General features: G+C 38.0%; 1 protein-coding gene across 1 annotated transcript; it reads right to left on the reverse strand.

Moving 5' to 3' along the window:
• Positions 1-6,475: 6,475 nt before the first annotated feature.
• otol1b (otolin 1b) lies at positions 6,476-18,688 on the reverse strand. The gene is made up of 5 exons (XM_067994668.1): positions 18,652-18,688; positions 14,557-14,928; positions 11,358-11,447; positions 11,047-11,118; positions 6,476-7,359 (listed from the first exon to the last, which is right to left on the reverse strand). Exons 1-5 carry the CDS (start codon positions 18,686-18,688, stop codon positions 6,476-6,478), a joined length of 1,455 nt encoding a protein of 484 aa, XP_067850769.1.
• Positions 18,689-19,036: the final 348 nt, after the last annotated feature.

The following is a 19,036-nucleotide window of genomic DNA, read 5'->3' on the forward strand; positions in this document are numbered from 1 at the left end:
CCAACAATCCTCCATGTAAAGACATTTCTCCTTACCTCTCTCCTCACAATCAATGATAATTTGATGAGTCCCTTATCACTGACTCTCCAGCCAGAGGAGGTAATTTTTCCCTATTCACTATATCAAAACCCTTCATAATTTTAAAACAACCTCTATGAAATCTCCTCTTAGCCCTCGCTACTCCATTCGAAATAGTTTCAGTATCTCAAGCTTCTCCTCATAAGTATAGCTTCCCATTCCTCGCATCATCCTGAACCTATGTTGTATACTCTCTGTGGCTTTCATATTCTCTCTATAATGAGGTGCTGAAAACTGCACACAATACTCTAACTGTGGCCTAACCAATGTTTTGTATAAATTTACAATTACATCTTTACTCTTGCATTCTGTGCCTTTATTTATATAATACCCCAAATTATGTTGCTCTTTATGGCTTTATCCACCTACAGCCATACATTTAATGCTTTCAACATTGCTTTGGTGTAACCATTTTTTTACCAGTTAAACTATTCTTTGTATAAAAATGTTCAACTGATTTCATTTTGGTGTGAATAGTGAGAGATGGCAGCAAGATTGATGTAGTGTATTAAAAGACGACCTGAGCGCAGATGTATTCTAGAAAGATACTGTAAGAAAAAGACATGGAGCATCATGGCTGTGTGTTAATTGATAGTAAGTGTCTTTATATAAGACCATTGAAATATTCAATTAAGGTAATTGCTGGCCAAGAAAAAAAGAATTGCATTTAGCGCTAGCTGTCATTGTTATAATTAGACAATTCGAGGTGTAGAAATTAATTAAAACTGGATTCTCTATTTTCTCGCCCCGATTTTGAAAATTTCATTAACTATGGCTCCTATTTCAACCTCACCTTTGCTTGATACATCTCTGACTCTTTCCCTCCCTTCCTGGATTTCTCTTTCTCTAATTCTAGTGATGGGATTTCCACAGAAATCTATTATAAGCCCATGGACTTCCACTATTACCTGGATTATACTTCTTCCCACTTCTTTTCCTGTAAGGCTCTCTCCCTTTCTGCCAGTTTCTCCATCTCTGTCACATCTGTTCAGACTCCACCATCTGTATCTGAGCTGTTCAAATGTCCTCCTTTCTCCTCAACTGAATAATCTCCTCTGGTGTCATTGACAGGACCCCTAATCAAGTCCATCCCATTTCCCATGCTTCTGCTATTACCCACTCTTCCCCTTTCACAACCATGACAGAGTCCCCCTTGTCCTCAATTTCCACCTCACCAGCCTTTGCTCCATCAAATCACGTTCTGCCATTTCTAACATCTACATGATCTGACCAACAAAGGTATCTTCTACTCCTCTTCCCTCCCTGTTACCTGGAAGGTTCAATCCCTCTTTGACACCCTGGGTCCCTCTTCCACTATCACGACCTCCACTTGCCCTTCCCTTGGAATCTCACTGAGCAAGCACAGGAGATGCAATACCTGTCCATTCACCTCCTCTCATACTACTGTTGAGTACCAAACACTTCTGTGTGAGACAACAATTTACATGTACTTCCTCTAATCTATTTGTATTTATATACTGTATTTGCATCTTACGTGCAGTCTCCTCAATACTGGAAATATCAAACACAGATTAGGTGACTGCTTTGCAGAACACTTCTGTTATGTCCACAATTATGACCCTGACCTTTCTGTGGCTGACTACTTTAAATCCTCCTCCCATTCCCATTCTGATCTCTTTGTGTTTGGCCTTCTATATTGTTCCAATTAAACTCAATGCAAGCTTTCAGGAACAGCACTTCATCTTTCTCCTGGACATTCTGCAGCCCTATCCCCTGAACATTGACTTTACTAATTCCGGAGTTTAAATATAGCTGGCAACGTGAGAAAGGTCTGGGTGAAGGGGCATGGATTGATGCTTGGAGTGGAGACCCTTTGTCAGAACACACTACTGGCAATGGATTCAGTACTTTGTGTTAGCCTGCTTTTCTTCCCTTCTCGGGACTAGTGGACACCACCATATTTTGCCTGCTTCACCTGATTTAATTTCAGACCTGACCTTTAAGACTTTCAATCTATTTTTTAGTCTCTTTCTTGGGTTGCATCCCACTGTCTTAACAATTCTTATATTTTTTTGTTTTTCTAATGTCTTTAACTTTATTCCATTGTTTGATGCAATGATCATCTCGATCATCTATCCATCTCCTGTCTTTCTTTTAAACAGGTGACAGATCATTCCTCCAAGACTTCCTCTTTTCTTTCCCCCTGACCCTCCCCTTTGTTCAAATGCTATTAAAATATTTGTTCATCTTTCATTTTTTCAGTTCTGATGAAGAGCTGTGCCTGCAATGTTAACTTATCTGTTCTCTCCACAAATGCTGACTGAGCTTTTGTGTGTCTCCAATCATTTATTTTTTTTCAGAGTAATAGCTTTTGAATTTTTTATTTGCTTTTTATTCCCTATTTTATCTACCGTTCACCTGGATTAAGAAAAAAAGTGCAGTACATAACGTTTTAGTCCTTGTGCAAAGGTATTCCTTCTATACCCTGCCTTATGTGATCCTTTAAGAAATTATGGGAGCATCTCGCTATGGCCAGATATGAAACGAAAATTCACTACAGTAAAGTTCCTTTACAAGATATGTTACTCATCAGCAGCCTTTGGAGAAAGTGCTGTCTCACACTGTATACCTCAATAACCCTTTCAAATGTCATCAACACTCACTTCTCAGATTGTCATTTTTTAAAGAAAATTTTAAAAAATAATGTTTCAGTTATTTGGAATTCATTTTAAAACTGGGTTTTAAAATATGGAATTGATAGTGAAACTTGCACTTTACCAGTAGCTTTTTTGGGACCAAATCCAAATAAAGACCAAATATCTTAATGTACTAAATGATATAATTATAGAAGAGTAGCTGCCTTTCTATAGTAAGGAATATTGAGCATTTATTGCTAACTTAGCTACTTTGCCTGCTTGCAGCACAGAAATAAACCTCAAAATATGAAATTTCAAACTACATCTAATCTAGTTAAGAGCAAGAAACCTTGTTTTAAAAAAGTGATGTCTGTTGAATGCAAGATCTCAGTTTTTATATTTTCAACAGTATCTACTTGCATTTTCCAAAAAGGAATCACTTGGACACCTACAAAAAAAATCTACAAAAAAGCTTCAAAAGGGATTTTTCAATTATTTCCCTAGAGTCAAGTTTGTCATTTGCCTCAAAAATTGGAATATAGAATATAGAATGTGTGAAAATGCTAATTAGTGAATTTGAGGAAGGGATGCCAGATGAGTCAAAGCCACAAGTGACGAAGAGCAAATGGAGATGACAAGGGAGGAGGAAGAAAAAGGACATGGCCAGTCTGCAAGCCCACACTGTCAACTCTATGGGCAAAGGACTGGTGTCCTATTAGGCCTGCCTTCAGATGGGAGTTAATGCAGGAGCAAAAGACATTTTCACATTATTTGAGTCCATCTTCAGCAGCAGCTGCAGAGAATCATCAGTACTCCTCTAAAATTCTCAAAAATACAGTTTGATAGCTTAGCATCAGCAGTTCATGCAGCCATTTGAGAGCATGTGAAGTAACTTGTACAGTTTGGGGGTGTCAATGGAGTCCAAAATGTGCATCCAAGCATTGGTGGATTACTGAGCTGCAGACCACCATGACATCATCTACTCCAGTATGGTTGCTGCAAGGCCCTCAGTAGTAGACCCTGCCTTGTTCAAGCTTCTAAGCTCAGCCATGGCTTCCTAAGCAAATGCTGACTGAAGCTGTAGAGACCTTGGGCTACAATCTGTATAGTCGGCACTCACCGTTTTGGAGAACCAGATAATGGAAGGCTTCAACAACACCAATACTGTCCAACAATCTGCTGCCACACAGATCTTTGGCTATGCTAAGGGAGTGCCAAGCAGCAGGAGAATGGCAAGTGCTATTGAATAGCATGGATAATGGAGATGTCTCTCAGGGCAAAGCCACATTTGTATCACTAAGCCATTCTGCAGAAGTGACTACAGATGCATCACAGAACATACAAGCACATGTAGCTAGCACAAGGATCTAGTAGACCATCTCCATTCCTAGATGCAGACATTGACACCTCACTTCTTTCTCTCACTAGAGAAACACTGGAAAGAAGCACGTGGTTAGGAAGTACATGTTCACAAATGGACAAAACTCACTGAACACACCTGCATCACACACTGCAAGAGTAAATAAAAGTTGGGATGAACTGATACTGAAATGGGTAGTCAGATATTTTGACATGAGGCAGATTAAAGTAGTTGGGAGGAAATGCTGTAGTATTCATAGATCTTGACATATGGCTGGTGGCGATGCTTCATTTGACAAGGCTATTGATCACATATGTAGATGACTTTAGTGCATTGGATTTGGACACTTAATTAAATGTGATATCTACCTTACGATTCATGCTGAGTGCTCAGTTCGTTTTGCAGTCAAGCCTCCTGTCTCCTGGTCAGAGTCATCTTCTGCCAACGGTTGCTGCTGTCCGTCTTCTCACTGCTCTATGACGAGGCCTCTTTTCAGGGCAAATTTGTGTAAGATATGTGAGGTGTGCACCTCATTATACCACTCATCGGGTATTGTCCTTGGATGTCCTCAATAGGATAAGCAGTTATGGCTGCAGTGGATAGCCTTGGTTTCCCAGTGACCATCCATCCAGTCTTCTTGACCCTTGAAATGATGGTGGTGCAATGGTTTACCATAAAATTATTGAATCATGGCAATTGACAGGGTAGCAGGCATTAATGCCTATTATTCTGTAGCTATGGTCAGGGACCTGCTGTACATTCTTAGAGTGGAGCCCCTTTCTCTTCATGAAGGGAGCAGCATTAAGGCAGGAGCTTGTAAGCCCACATGCAGGCCATCAATAATGCCCTGTACTTTGGAGAATCCCATCACCAAAGGGCACATTCATATTGCTGCGTGTTTTCCATAGGGAATTTATCTATGGCCTGTCTCAGGCAACCAAACCATCTATCATCCATGTGATGCAACTGTGCATTACAGTTTGGGTGATTTTGGAAGATATCTTCTGCTGTTGCTTGGAAGAACTCAATAACATAAAAATTCAAGGCAGTGATAATCTTGACAACCATGGACAGAGCCATACCTGTCATGGAAGTGGTTCCCAGGTCTGTCTGCAGGAATCTAAAAAGTTCTGTTACGACTTCTTTGGCAAACCATAAAGGCCAATTATAATGTCCAGTATGCCCTGTCTGTGCCTGTTTCTGGATCGCAAAATTAGGCTGCAATCAGATCCATCAGATTTCCTCTTAATTTTGGTCCTCTTAACTTTCCAGTTAGGTCTGAAGAAGCAGATGGGAGCTTCATTACCTTATTCACAAAGGAGAGTAGAAGGCCCTTGTCCCTTACTGTGATCTGTGGATGTGATGGACTCTAAAGCACAGAAAACATGATATTCAGAATGCTGGCGCAGGACGCTCAGGCAGGAGGTCAGTTAAAGAGCAATATTTGGAAGCTAAGATTTTTTTGGTCATACTTTAATAATGGCTTGGACTATAGTAGCTACTGAGCAGAGGATGCAGTTTTTTACCTTCCCTTATCATATGTGCAACCAGGGATCCTCAAGATTTGTATCTAACTTCTAAATCAAATAACCTTGTTGAACAGTCCTTCCTCTCAATGCATTTTCATTGGTGTGAAGGCATACACTACCACATGAACTGCAAATTCACTGTTACCTTAAACTATACAAACAAGTTCGGTGCTCGTTTTGTATAAACTCACCATCGGAGCATAAAACCGCCATTGTGTGTCGGGCGCCTGCTCTAAAAACCATTCGATTTCAATGAACATCAGTTTTACACTCCAGCGACAAGTTGAAAATTACCCCCAAAGTCTCGTCAGTGAGAAACACACTAAGAATAAAGATTTAAATAATCCAAAGGCTTTAATATGGTTAGTGGCAAATATGGGTCATACTCTTTCAAATTGAAATTGAATTTGTTAAAAGCCAGTGTTATTAAAGAGCATTATGAAACAAAGCATTTATTATTCTTAACAATGTATTGTCAACAGAACAGTCCCTAGGAAATCTGCCTAGATGATTCCACATACCAACATTATAGCATTAGCACTATACTAGTTTATTATTTTAACATTTTTCTTCAAACCACATATAGGTTAAGATCAAGACTAAAGATTTACTTAACCTCTGTTAAACATTCTGTTACTCTTTTGAAAAGCTAACAATGCAAAATTGCAATAAAGAAAACCAAGTAAATGCCATATTGTCACAGACTTTATTGCTTTAATGGACTAATATCATGTACTCAGTACAATGTCAAGTTTATTTAAAATAAAAATCAACAAAATTAGGTTCACTTTTTATGATTATTTCAAATATTGGCTATTTCATTTATTGACCCAGCAAGGAGTAGATCTAAAACCAACAGCACATTCCAGTGTGTTACAAAATGACAGAATTATATATATATTTTTAAAAGCCTACTCTGGATACAAAAGAAACCCTGTAAATGTGCTATCATCCTCATTGCTGGCAAAAATCCCATTCCAGTCTCGAGTTATCATCAACCAGATTTCATCATTGGGTTTTAATTTAAGAATAACCATGCCAGATGCCTGATCAATATCTTGACCAAAAATTGCATCTCTACTCTTCAGGATCCGAGTACCATTTTTTACCAGACTAATTCTTACAGGTCTACTTCTCACAGTCATATGGTATGAAAACAGATAAACACCTCCAATACTGCAGCGGAACTTTCCGGTTTCTGGATTGTAGACATTTTGTTCATTGTAGAAATTTTTTTCAAATTTTATTGGGGTACCAACTGGAGGGAAGGACTTATTAGGCAACAATCCCACACTAAATGCAAATGGTATGACTTTTGTATCTTCACCTTTGTCTCCTGGCAAACCCCTTAGTCCACGACTACCCCTTCGCCCACGCAGACCTCTACTACCATCTCTTCCTTTTGGTCCTACTAACCCTTTTAGTCCCTGTTGTCCTCGATCCCCCTTGTCTCCTTTTTGTCCTACATTTCCCTTTTCCCCTCTCAATCCATCATTTCCTTTAATACCATCATTCCCTGACTCCCCCTTTCCTCCTTTGTCACCTTTTTCACCATCTGCCCCTGAATCTCCACGATCACCCTTCTCACCAATGTCCCCACATTCTCCTTTTTCTCCTACATCTCCTTTCTCACCTTTCTCACCTTTCTCTCCAGTTAACCCCATTTTACCCACATCCCCCTGCTCCCCCTTTTCTCCTTTGGTGCCATTTTCACAGGGACCTCCCTTATCTCCTTTATCTCCTTTAAATCCTGGAAAACCAATGTTCCCTTTATCGCCTTTTGTTCCTTGCTCACCTGAAAAAAAGCACAACAGAAATTAGGCATATTTACTGACTATTCAGAACTTGTAAATTGACGTGCATATATGATAATTACAATCATTCAGAAACACACTTCAAGAAGAATAATTTTACCTCAATTACAAACATGCAACTCATTTACTGTTAGTTGAAACACATAATTTAAGCTGGAGTAAAGGAGCAGTAGTAAGCTATTTAATTACACATTTTGTCTTGTACATTTAGTCATATATTAATATGTTCTAATTTTATTTTTCTTATTTACTTTGTATGTATGTGATACAAAAAAGGTGATCAATGCTGTGCATTTATATACATGTCAAGAATTGCACTTGAGGTCTGTGGCATTAAATTAAGTAGAAAAAAATCAGACAGAAGATACAGCAATCAAGTTATAGACAGGATCCTGAGCTTATATTAGACAGCAAGGAGCAATTAAATGAAAATTAGAGAAAAAAATACGCCTACACTGAACCAAATTTCATTGTTAAAATGTTCTCTATTACAAAAGTGTTTGAACAATATTAAACAAGTTAGTCTCCTTTAGTTTGTTTAAGGTGGCCTTTTGCCAAATAAACTTTGCAGCCTTTTTTGGCTGTTGTTTATTCTGCAGTTTCTTGAGTTTTGAGTTTTCCTAAAGGTATCCTGAATGTATAGAAAGTACCATTGCATATTGTTAGCCCTTCTAGTTTAATACATCATTTTTGACCTACTCACCATGCAAACCTTCAAAATCTTTGCAAACCTCGATTATTGATGCTAAAAACCTTTGGGTTAATCATTCTAGAGTATTTGCAGGTTTGCAGGGCACTTACAGTTTATGCAAAGTTAATCAAGGAAATAGTCCCCATAGACATTAGCTATGTTCATATGATCTCAAAGGTAAAGTATGGTCTGCTGAATTGCCCTGTAATCCTAAATGTTCTAAAGGAAGAGAATTGCACATTTCATCTAGTGTCTTTCAATTCCCTTTGGTTACCCTTTTTATGCTTCAGAAACTGCAATTTGAATAAGGAGTCCTGCACAATTGCTATCCCCTTTCATGATGCCACTGAAGCAGAAAGTAATGTTGTTGAACGGTGTGTGGAGGGGGGGGGGGTCCTACACGGAATGTCTGCTTTCAGACTATCTCTAACCAGCAGTTCTACAACTGGTAAATGTACAGTTTTCTCAGTATAACGGCATATTGAATTGTAATCCACTTCCACTTATATTTCTCCACAGTGTTCTAAAGATAAATTCTAGAACACTTTTTTGAAAGTTTAAAAGGTTTTGTTAGGAGACTAGCTGCTCTTTACAGAAGGAATTGATTCTTGTATAATCTGAGTTTACCATCAAATCAAGTTTTGCTGCACACAGTTGCATGAATACTGTGCCTTCCTTCAGCTCACTTCAGTTACTTAAATCAGCAGCTGAATTTAGGTGATTTTCTTCATCCTTTAAGTATACTAACCTGCATAGATTAATGATGTTAAATAATTACAAGTTAAGTGCTTAAATACCTACATGGAAGCCAAATGGGTCACTCTTTCTACCAAGAACATCATCACTATACGTACATTCTCCTAAATGCATCACTGAGGGTATATGTATGTTCACACAAACCATTAATAAATGTATCCTTACATAAACAAAATAGCTTGAACCTATGCAGTATTCGAATCTAAAGACAGATGTTGTGATATGTATATGGTATTTGAAGCTCTAAAAGTAGTGCTTTCACTCCTCTTTACTGATAAACTAATTGGTATAAAACTATTAAGCTTTTTAAAAATGTTGTTAAATGCTATTTCAAGAGCTGGGATATATGTTAATTTTTTGTGTCGAAGCCTAAACTATGAGTTGACTGGTCTTACACATGAAACTAAAAACATCACTGAGGATTTGTTTGATACTCAAATGGTGTAAATGTCAAGAACAAAATACTGACAAGGTGTTGCGACCAGCTATTCTGCTAAAGTCACCCTGCCAGAGTTGTGTTCCTAACTTTTGCTCCATGTGATGCGATGGGTAGACTTTTTGTCTGATGCAATAAATACATTCAACCAACTCCTAATGGGATGCCCATCTCTATCAGGGAGCCCACCCGGGAGGGGTTTATAAAATGGCTGTGGCAGGTTACCCAGATACCTGCCACAGTGTACCAGGATCGGCAGCCTCCGTAAAATAGTGGGAGGTGTTCAAAGAAGTATTTAGTACAATACAATACAATTGCATGCCCCTAAAGAGCAAAACTTCTATTAGTACAGTCAACCAACCATGGTCAACGTGTGAGGTAAGACATGGCATAAAGCTAAAGGAAGTGATTTACACAAATGCCAAGAAAAGTGGTAATCCAGAAGACTGGGAGAAATATAGAAAACAACAAAGGGACACAAAGAAAACAGTGACTTGACATGGTAAATGCCATAAATTAATCCATTTGTAACAGCAGTTCCAAGCAGGACAACAAAAACAGAATGCAGTACGAGCAACTGGAATTCATCTTTTTTAATAAAAGCAGGAAGAAGAAAAGTTCCTTCATGGAATCAGGTAGGCAGAGGCAGAGTCAGCTGGTGCGTATTGTGGATTACAGGAAGATGGAGGGAGCATCTCACAGGAGGCATTCCAAGAAAGGGAGCAGACACAGAAAGTGGGAAAAGTGAATGCAGGAATAGAAACTATAAGGGGAACAGCAGAAGTGAGTTCAGGAGAGTGAGTAATTAAGAAAGTGTAAGAATTATATTCAGAAAGTAGAATCAACCAAGGAGTGAGTGTGGAGAGCTTAATAACCAAGAAAGTGCAAGAGGGAGTACAGGGAGACATTAGCTGGGAGAAAAAGCTGAGTAGGAACCAAGGTGGAAATCAAGAAGGCTGAGTGTAGAAAAGTGAGGCACAAGCCAGTGTGAGGAACCCACTGACGGTCTCAGTGAGGAGAGCAGGGCGAGGGCCTGGGAACGAGACTGAGAGCAGCCTACAGTCTGGACCTGCATGGACATCGGCTGAGCTTGAAAGTGTAAGATGGTAAGACAAGTGCACAAAAGTATCTGAGGTTGAGAAGCAGAACCAAACAAGGACACAGCTGAGAAGAGTGCCTGCAGAGAGCTCCAGGTGCAGGAATAAGAGTGTCGCAGAGATCCCCAAAAGTCTGAGCCCTAAGGGACAAAATTTCTATTCTACTGTTCATCACGTGGTTCTTCATCAGTAGGTATTTAACAATATTAACAGCCATTGGGTCAGGTAAATGCTCAACGAACCAGCCTGCGAAGGTTACAGTTTGGTGGAAATGCCAGAAAATGGAACCATGGATAAACAAGCAGGCACTAAATGAACAAAATTAAACTTGTAAGCTTGTTTATCTTGCTTCATGATTATTGATTGCTTTCATTTGTAAGATTCTAAATTGTGAATTGAATATTTTGTTTCATATCTGATGGAGATACATCATTATTCATAAAAGTGTTCTTTTCTCAATGGCAAAATGTAAATAAATAACAAGACAAAAATAGTAAATAACCTTTTTCTGATCTACTGTGCTGCCATCTATTACAATCAAAATGTCTCTAATTAAAATGTTTTACAGCCACTGATATTCTTGATATTTTGCATCCTAATGCTGCATGTTATTAGACTATATAAGCTAGCCTTGTGATTGGATCCATTAAAAGCTCATTATGTGTAAGTAACATCTACCTTACCATACCTTTTTCCCCTGGTTTTCCAACAAATCCTGGAAGTCCATCGAATCCATCTAGACCTCGGTCCCCTTTTGGTCCTGAACAGCAGCAATGACTTATTTTAAAACATATACGTTAAGTATCATTTTAGAAAGTTTAATTTGTCTTTATAAATTGGACCATCTATCAAAAGTACAACAATAATTTTTTTAAAAGCTTTAACAAAATCCTTTACTATTTTCAATATGAAACATCCATTTATATTGATTCCTTCTTTAAACTATATTGTGTTTGAATTTGTCAAATTATGTATCTTGGAAACATATATCTAGCTTACCTCTTTCTCCATCAGAGCCCTTTATACCAGCTAGTCCTGGGGATCCAGGTGTACCTGCTATCCCCTGATCTCCTTTTACACCTGGAGCCCCTATAAAGGATGAAAAATAATAAATGTTGAATTGTCATGTGATTAATTTCATGCTCAATGTTTCTCTATGCTATCTATAAACAGACTAAGCAGGGAATTTTATCAAACCATACTTTTACAAATTAATGACAAATATGATATCAGATGATACTGTTGGATGGGACATGCTCCCTGCTCCCTTGTATGTGGCTTTACATCACTTACATACCTCAACTTGTTCAGTAGAGGACATGGGGATACAAATTCCAAAATCCATGAGGCCCGCTTTTTACAAAACTGAATGACTGTTGATAATTTGTATGTAGTGAACACAAAACACACCAAAACTCAAACATCAGTATCCTGAAAGTTACAGTTTGGGAAATTTCAGCTGTGATCTAAAATTAACTGTATTTTTGCCCTAGAATTAGAATCTCTAAAGTTGGCCTCAGCAGTGATAATTTGATTTACGTTGGCATGATCAAGATATTTAGAAGCATATTTAGCCACTTCATTCATTCCAGAAAAAAAAGTGACAAATTACTGTTGTGCCAAAATTAAAATACATCCTGAACCAACAAACATACTTGACACTATTCAAATTATTTTATTATTTAAGACTGTACTTTGTGAATATCTAATATTATGGGTACTCCCAATGACATCAACTCTGCTCCCCGCACATCAGAAACAATCTAGCCTGTGAGCATTGTTAAAATAAGAAAAAAACACATTTCAAATAAAAGTTTTAAAAATGTAATTAACATTTTTATAGTTCTGTGCTCCTATTTTGAATATTTTAACATTGATTTTAGCTGTGTAAATTGTGCTGTTGAAATGTAAGAACAGAAAAATTCCTAAGAGGATGTACACAATCAATAATAAAATAAGAACTATAATTGATAACTGCTCATTGCTTTGATTTTCTGGGATATTTTTCCACATTGAACACTAATATGTTATAGTGGTACAAAATGTAAAGATGATATTTTCAATTTAGAATAACTCTTAGCTGACTGCAAATTGGTTCTTCAGCTGCCTCGGCCTGTGGTGTTTAAATTGACCTTCCAGTTTCACATTGTTTGAAGATCAAAACTTGAATTTACCAATTATTTTTTTAATTTGAAAACACAATGACAAATCATTTCTACTTAAATACAAGTGTTAAATGTGGATTCTTTTACTTGTAGCTCATACATAAGAACAGCCAAATTTAAAATAAATTTATGCAGCTGCCTTTCATATTACACTGTAACCACAAGCTTCTATATAAATGGTATAACTGCAGTCACAAATATATAATTGCATGTAGTAAGACTGGGTTGCAGAATGACTAAGGATATTGTGATTTATCTCTAGTATCTGTGTTTGCGTCCAACCAAGATTCATGAAATAATAAGATCTTTCTCTCTGCCTGCTATAGGAATCCTATATAAAAGGAGTCTGGACAGATTCAACCTAATTCTTAGTAGATGTAAGTCCATAGTACAAAACTTACCACAATTCTGTACTAATTAGCACTAAGCTGATAATCTCACTCATGTTTTCTTGATGCTGCCAATTCTTACGCGATACCGATGTTGTTTGCACACTGCTGCAAAAACTATGACATTATGGTGCTGGTCACACCTCTTCAAGGAGGAGGTGAGTTTCATAGACACAGAACTTTTGCACATTGATGTTTGAGCATACTAACATACACATACATGTGCACGAGATGTCATGAACTTATGTGTGTTGTTTGACATTCTGGGGTGAGCATCGTTAGAGTTGACATTGGTTGCAGTTACACTGCAGTGACTGTGCTGCTCTATTCATATCAGACCATTACTTACAGTGACAGTACATTTTTGAAATTAGGTCAGTACCTGCAATGCAACACAGTAAAGAGATCACAAGGATGGGTGGTGTCGAGATGGGGAAGTTTTCACTACAGTAGATGATTGTTCTGAAATTGAGGAGACTAAACAAAGATTCATTCTACATTTAATTTGTGTTTTATCTGTCTTTGGGAGTGTTTGACACTGAGTGGCAAAAGTGGAAAAAGCACTTTCATCTTCCTGAGCTTAAAAATTCAATCAATTTTAGAAATGGATTTGTATTTCCAGTTGCACTTTAAATTCCCAAAATAAACAGTCACATCTTTTATTTTTTATTTAAAAAAATTGCCGAATAAAACCATGGATATAAACCATGAAAATTGTACATGATCAGGTATCAGTGTAGAACGTTATTCCATTACAAACCTAACAGTAAACATGAATGGAATGTTTGCCTCTTAGTATTGTTTTCTGGGGCTAATAGTACAATGTAGGCAAAATAGTGCTGGGACCAATGTTTTTTAGGCACCACGCATGTCTATATTGCTTTCTGCTGACCTCATTAATTCAAATAAATATTTGGCACTCTCGGCACTTTGTGTATGATGCACTAGGAGTGCCAAAGGGGCAAAGAGTCTGCAATCCAGTGCCAGCAATTCATAGAAGCCAAGTGGTCGCCCTTAAAGAGAAATTGTTTAAAACTTGCAAATGATCAGGAAGGCGCAGAGGCAGCTGGAATCCGACCTTAGAAGCTGCAAGCAAGCTGAATTGTTCATAAAGATAAATATATTAACAAGTCAACAGGAGAACAGCAAAGAACCATAGAAATAGCTGAAGAGAAACAAACCAGCTATGGGCAGCAAATCAATCCCAAGAAACCATGGTCCAAAAATACTGGAGCAGGTGTCCGCTGCATTGCATATTTCATATGTGCGCTGTGTCTGGACCACTGTTCAGACATTAAGTGCATTATTGGATAATTTGATTAAATTCAGGACCATAATGACAATATGCAGGCTCTCAGCACCACAGGTGCTTGCTGACTGCTTTATCAGTTGCCCTGTACACTGGGTGCTTAGCAAACCTTAGCATCCCATAATTTGGAACACTGGTGACCAAAGCAATGTAGTACTATTAGCACCAACGCTTGTATTATTGCCCTCTATATGTTTTCAGATTGTTCCTTCATAGCTATAGCAGCCTTTGCAGGAGTATAATGATAGTGACCATGATAATGATGATATTACATACTGGTTCTAAAAAGGATGCACAGGGTTTATTGCACATTTCTACTACTGTATCAACTTTACCTGCTTCGCCGGGCTTCCCCTGGTCACCTTTTTGACCTGGTACTGGGGGGCAGCAGTCACAACAGTTAAAAAGGAACTCGTCTGAATCAACAGTAAAATTTCCATTATCTTCAAAAGGAGGCACAGTTGGGAAGGTGTCAAATAAACGTAGAGATGTTGACTTCAATGTGGAACTTTCAGATGAAAGACCTGAATTATCAGTACCAAGTTCTTCTGCAGGTACAGTGGAGGTTGGAAATAGAGCTCCTGTAAAAACTTCATCTTTCTTAAACTCAGCTTTTGGTGATGGCGTAGTTTTTGTGGCTATTTGTGCTATGAAGAGGAACAACAGAAGGACCTTTGTATGCCATGGAAGGCTAAACATCCTTGCAGCTGAAAAAGATGAGGAGTCAACATTTTAACAGTACATGGTAACAAGAGACAAAAATAATACATGTTCCATGTCAGACACCATATTATATTTCACTTTTGTTTGTATTGTTAGAAGAACTTTTAATGTAAAAAGCTGAGATATGTACAGAATATGCAACTGTGATGTTCAAAAGTTCAATATCAACATGATCCCATTCGTGGAATTCTGCAACTCATCCATCATCTTTCTGTGACTGATGCCAGGTTCAGAGTTTGGATTTCAAATTTGATGGAGCTCAATGCAAATATGTCTATACTGTCATCTTCCAGAAAGCATTCATAGGAAGCCACGTTTAAAAGTGGCCATGATTGAAGGATGGCCAAAAGTGTGGATGTGCCACCAAAGTAAAAATGCTGAGAGAAAACTGACCATATTTTTCCACTTGATCAGAATGATGGAGACCACTTCCATCATGTGCTCAAATCGTGGATCCTGCTCCTTTTGTTTTCTTTTAATTCTAAAAGGTAGAGATCTACCCATAAGTTCTATTTTCTTTATATATGAACAAATTTCATATTCTACATAAAATAAACTGATACAATCAACCACCATCATACCATTTTGCTGCTCAGGATCTCTATAGAGTGCAATAAGCTTAGGTTGCAGTTATATTGCACTACCAATTTAAAACTTATAGCTATACAGTGCAAAGCAGATCAAGACTAGAATTATACTGAGGGCTGCAAATCGCACTTTGCCTGCCAGAAGAGAGCTCCATGCGGCCATGCTTGCACATTGTTCTGCTGTCTGGTGGCTATTTTGTTAATACTAGGAAAGTGTGGTAAAGTGTTCCTGCATATAAATGTTTGAGTCCAACACACATCAAAATGTCAAAATCATTTTTTAAAAAAGAAAGGCAGTCACTTCATACTAATTTCTCCTGATCTGGAGCATGGAAATTTACAAGCACCTGCCTCTTTCCTCACCAACAGTAATAACTGTGTAATACAAAACACCATATCATCTGACATCTGACTTACCAAGAACAATGCCGCAGAAGATCCACAGTGACAATTTAAAAAATTAAGTTTATAAAGTGCCCACGACATCCAGTGGAGGGGGTTCTCCTATTGCTTGACTTTGATGTCACCCAGAATCAGGGTGGGACTGGATTTCAGAGATTACACTGAGCTACATTGAGTCTACAGCACAGACACAAACCATTCAGCTCAACTGGTCTATGCTGGCGTTGTTGCTCCACAAGAGCCTCCTCCCTACTTCATCTACCTCTATCAGCATACCCTTCTATTCCTTTCTCCTACGTGTGCTTATCTAGCTTTCCCTTAAATGCATCTACGTTATTTGCCTCAACTACTCCTTGTGGTAGCGCATTACACATTCATACCACTCTTTGGATAAAGAAGTTTCTCCTGAATTCCCCATTGGATTTATTAGTGACTATCTTATATTGATGACCTCTAGTTTTGGGCTCCCCCACAAGTAGAAACATTTTCTCTACATCTACCCTGTCAACCCCTTTCATTATCTCAAAGACCTCTATCAGGTCACCCCTCAGCCTTCTCTTTTCTAGAGAAAAGAGCCCCAGCCTGTTTAGTCTTTCCTGATAAGTATATCCTCTCAGTTCTGGTATCATCCTTGTGAATCTTTTTTGCACCATCTCCAAGGCCTCTATATCCTTTTCATAATATGGAGACCAGAACTGTGCACAGTACTCCAAATGTGGTCTAACCAAGGTTCTATACCAGTTAAACATAACTGATCTCAGGTAGTAGGTGCAGCATTCTGCTCCAACTCCAATACATAAGAACATAAGAAATAGGAGCAGGAGTAGGCCAATCGGCCCCTCGAGCCTGCTCCGCCATTCAATAAGATCATGGCTGATCTGATCCTAACCTCAAATCTAAATTCATGTCCAATTTCCTGCCCGCTCCCCGTAACCCCTAATTCCCTTTACTTCTAGGAAACTATCTATTTCTGTTTTAAATTTATTTAATGATGTTGCTTCCACAGCTTCCTGGGGCAGCAAATTCCACAGACCTACTATCCTCTGAGTGAAGAAGTTTCTCCTCATCTCAGTTTTGAAAGAGCAGCCCCTTATTCTAAGATTATGCCCCCTAGTTCTAGTTTCACCCATCCGTGGGAACATCCTTACCGCATCCACCCGATCAAGCCCCTTCACAATCTTGTATGTTTCAATAAGATTGCCTCTCATTCTTCTGAACTCCAATGAGTAGAGTCCCAATCTACTCAACCTCTCCTCATATGTCCGCCCCCTCATCCCCGGGATTAACCGAGTGAACCTTCTTTGTACTGCCTCAAGAGAAAGTATATCTTTACTTAAGTATGGACACCAAAACTGTATGCAGTATTCCAGGTGCGGTCTCACCAATACCTTATATAACTGCAGCAATACCTCCCTGTTTTTATATTACCTGAAGTAAAGTTACTGGAAACATCTTCAGAAAACAAATAAATAGTAGGATTAACTACAATGAGTTAAGATTTTACAGATTTAAACTTGGTCAACACTATTTGCTGATGATTGCTTTATTCACATTACAATTTAGATCATTAACAATGGCATTAGTTTTATGTGGGAACAGTACAGAAAAAGCATAGAGTATCAATATAACCGACCATTTCAAAAAGCATGTCATGACCATTAACTTTCCTTGGTCTTCCTATTCACAAGTGAAAAGGGAGAAACTAAATCTTTGCCAGTTTCCTTTGATCATTGGATTTTGGTCAAGGTTCTTGCAATAGATCACTTTTAGGAGTATTTCAAAGCAATAGTCTAACTCGAGTATCACTGAGCAGTTCTTGGTTCCACTTGTATAAATTGCATTAACAAGGCATAAACAGAGTCACTGTTGTTTCGAGCACTTACCGTTACTGTATATCCATGCTAATGCAATATTTTAATGACAAAGGGTTATTTTTTCCGTCTATCAGGGTAACCAAAAACCAACAGTTACCCAAATAACAACTCAAGTCTTTGTTACAAAATGTAACCGAAGTATATTGTAACTTTGCTCTGTTGGTTCTGTAAAGCCACTGAAACAGAACGTTTGTTGCCTCTTTTACACAGCAATAGAGTTTAATGATTCTTATCACTTCCGAGTACATTTCAATGTTGTTAAAATGTTAAAAGCCTGAGGTTTAATGTTAACTGTAATACTAAAACAGCATTCAGAAGATAACAAGTGGAAACGTTCATATTTCGTAAAAGCCTCAAATTTGTGATCATTACCGCTGTTTTTATAGTTTTGAAATGCCCACAGATCCACTAAGCAACGCAGGAGAACTTTATAAAAAAGTAAAACGAAAATAGCATTACATGAGGCTTTACAACCCTTTCAATGGTGTGATCTATAATATCGACAGCTATAACTTGTTTCCATATTCATATTCATAAGTACCGAATGAAAACTAGAATGGCAATACTGTATCTATGTCTGCGCAAAATGCGTACTTTTTTAAAAATTAGGATTATTTTTAACATAAACTTCTCCCAATGATAATGTTAGCCTGGTTGGTTTCGGAATGTCTGCAGTCTCGAAACCAAAGGTTTTTTAGTTATTACAACTCTAAAGAATAAACCTTAAAAGCTAGAATATATCAATTTTGAAACAATACATGCTAGCTTTGGTCTTCCAGTGCAAATAATTCTTCCATTGGTGGCAAAAGTACCAATGCTAGCACAAACACGCTTATGGGCATACCTGTTGTAACGTTTTCTTTACCATTTATTCCAATCATCCAGGGCCAATTCGACCAAATGAAATACATGTCTTCCATGCACTGATTTATTTATTAATTACTTTTAGACCAGAACCAATGACAATGTATGAAGTAATTGTGGGCGCAGGGGATTGGCTGATTCCTTCTGCACTTTCTCCCTGTACAAACTCCAATGATTGGGCACAAACTGACCCTACTTTCCACTGATGTATTTTTGCATCTCAATGACTGTTTATTGTGCCGTATGAATGAAGCAAAAAAACTCAAATTGAACGGTTTCATTACATCTGATATAATTCAGTTTGCAAAACACATGCTGAGCTTCATTTTAATGTAATATATTTGTAGCATAAACATTGATCAACT

The sequence above is a fragment of the Heptranchias perlo genome, chromosome 13, assembly GCF_035084215.1.
Source record: "Heptranchias perlo isolate sHepPer1 chromosome 13, sHepPer1.hap1, whole genome shotgun sequence".
Lineage (NCBI taxonomy): Eukaryota > Metazoa > Chordata > Chondrichthyes > Hexanchiformes > Hexanchidae > Heptranchias > Heptranchias perlo.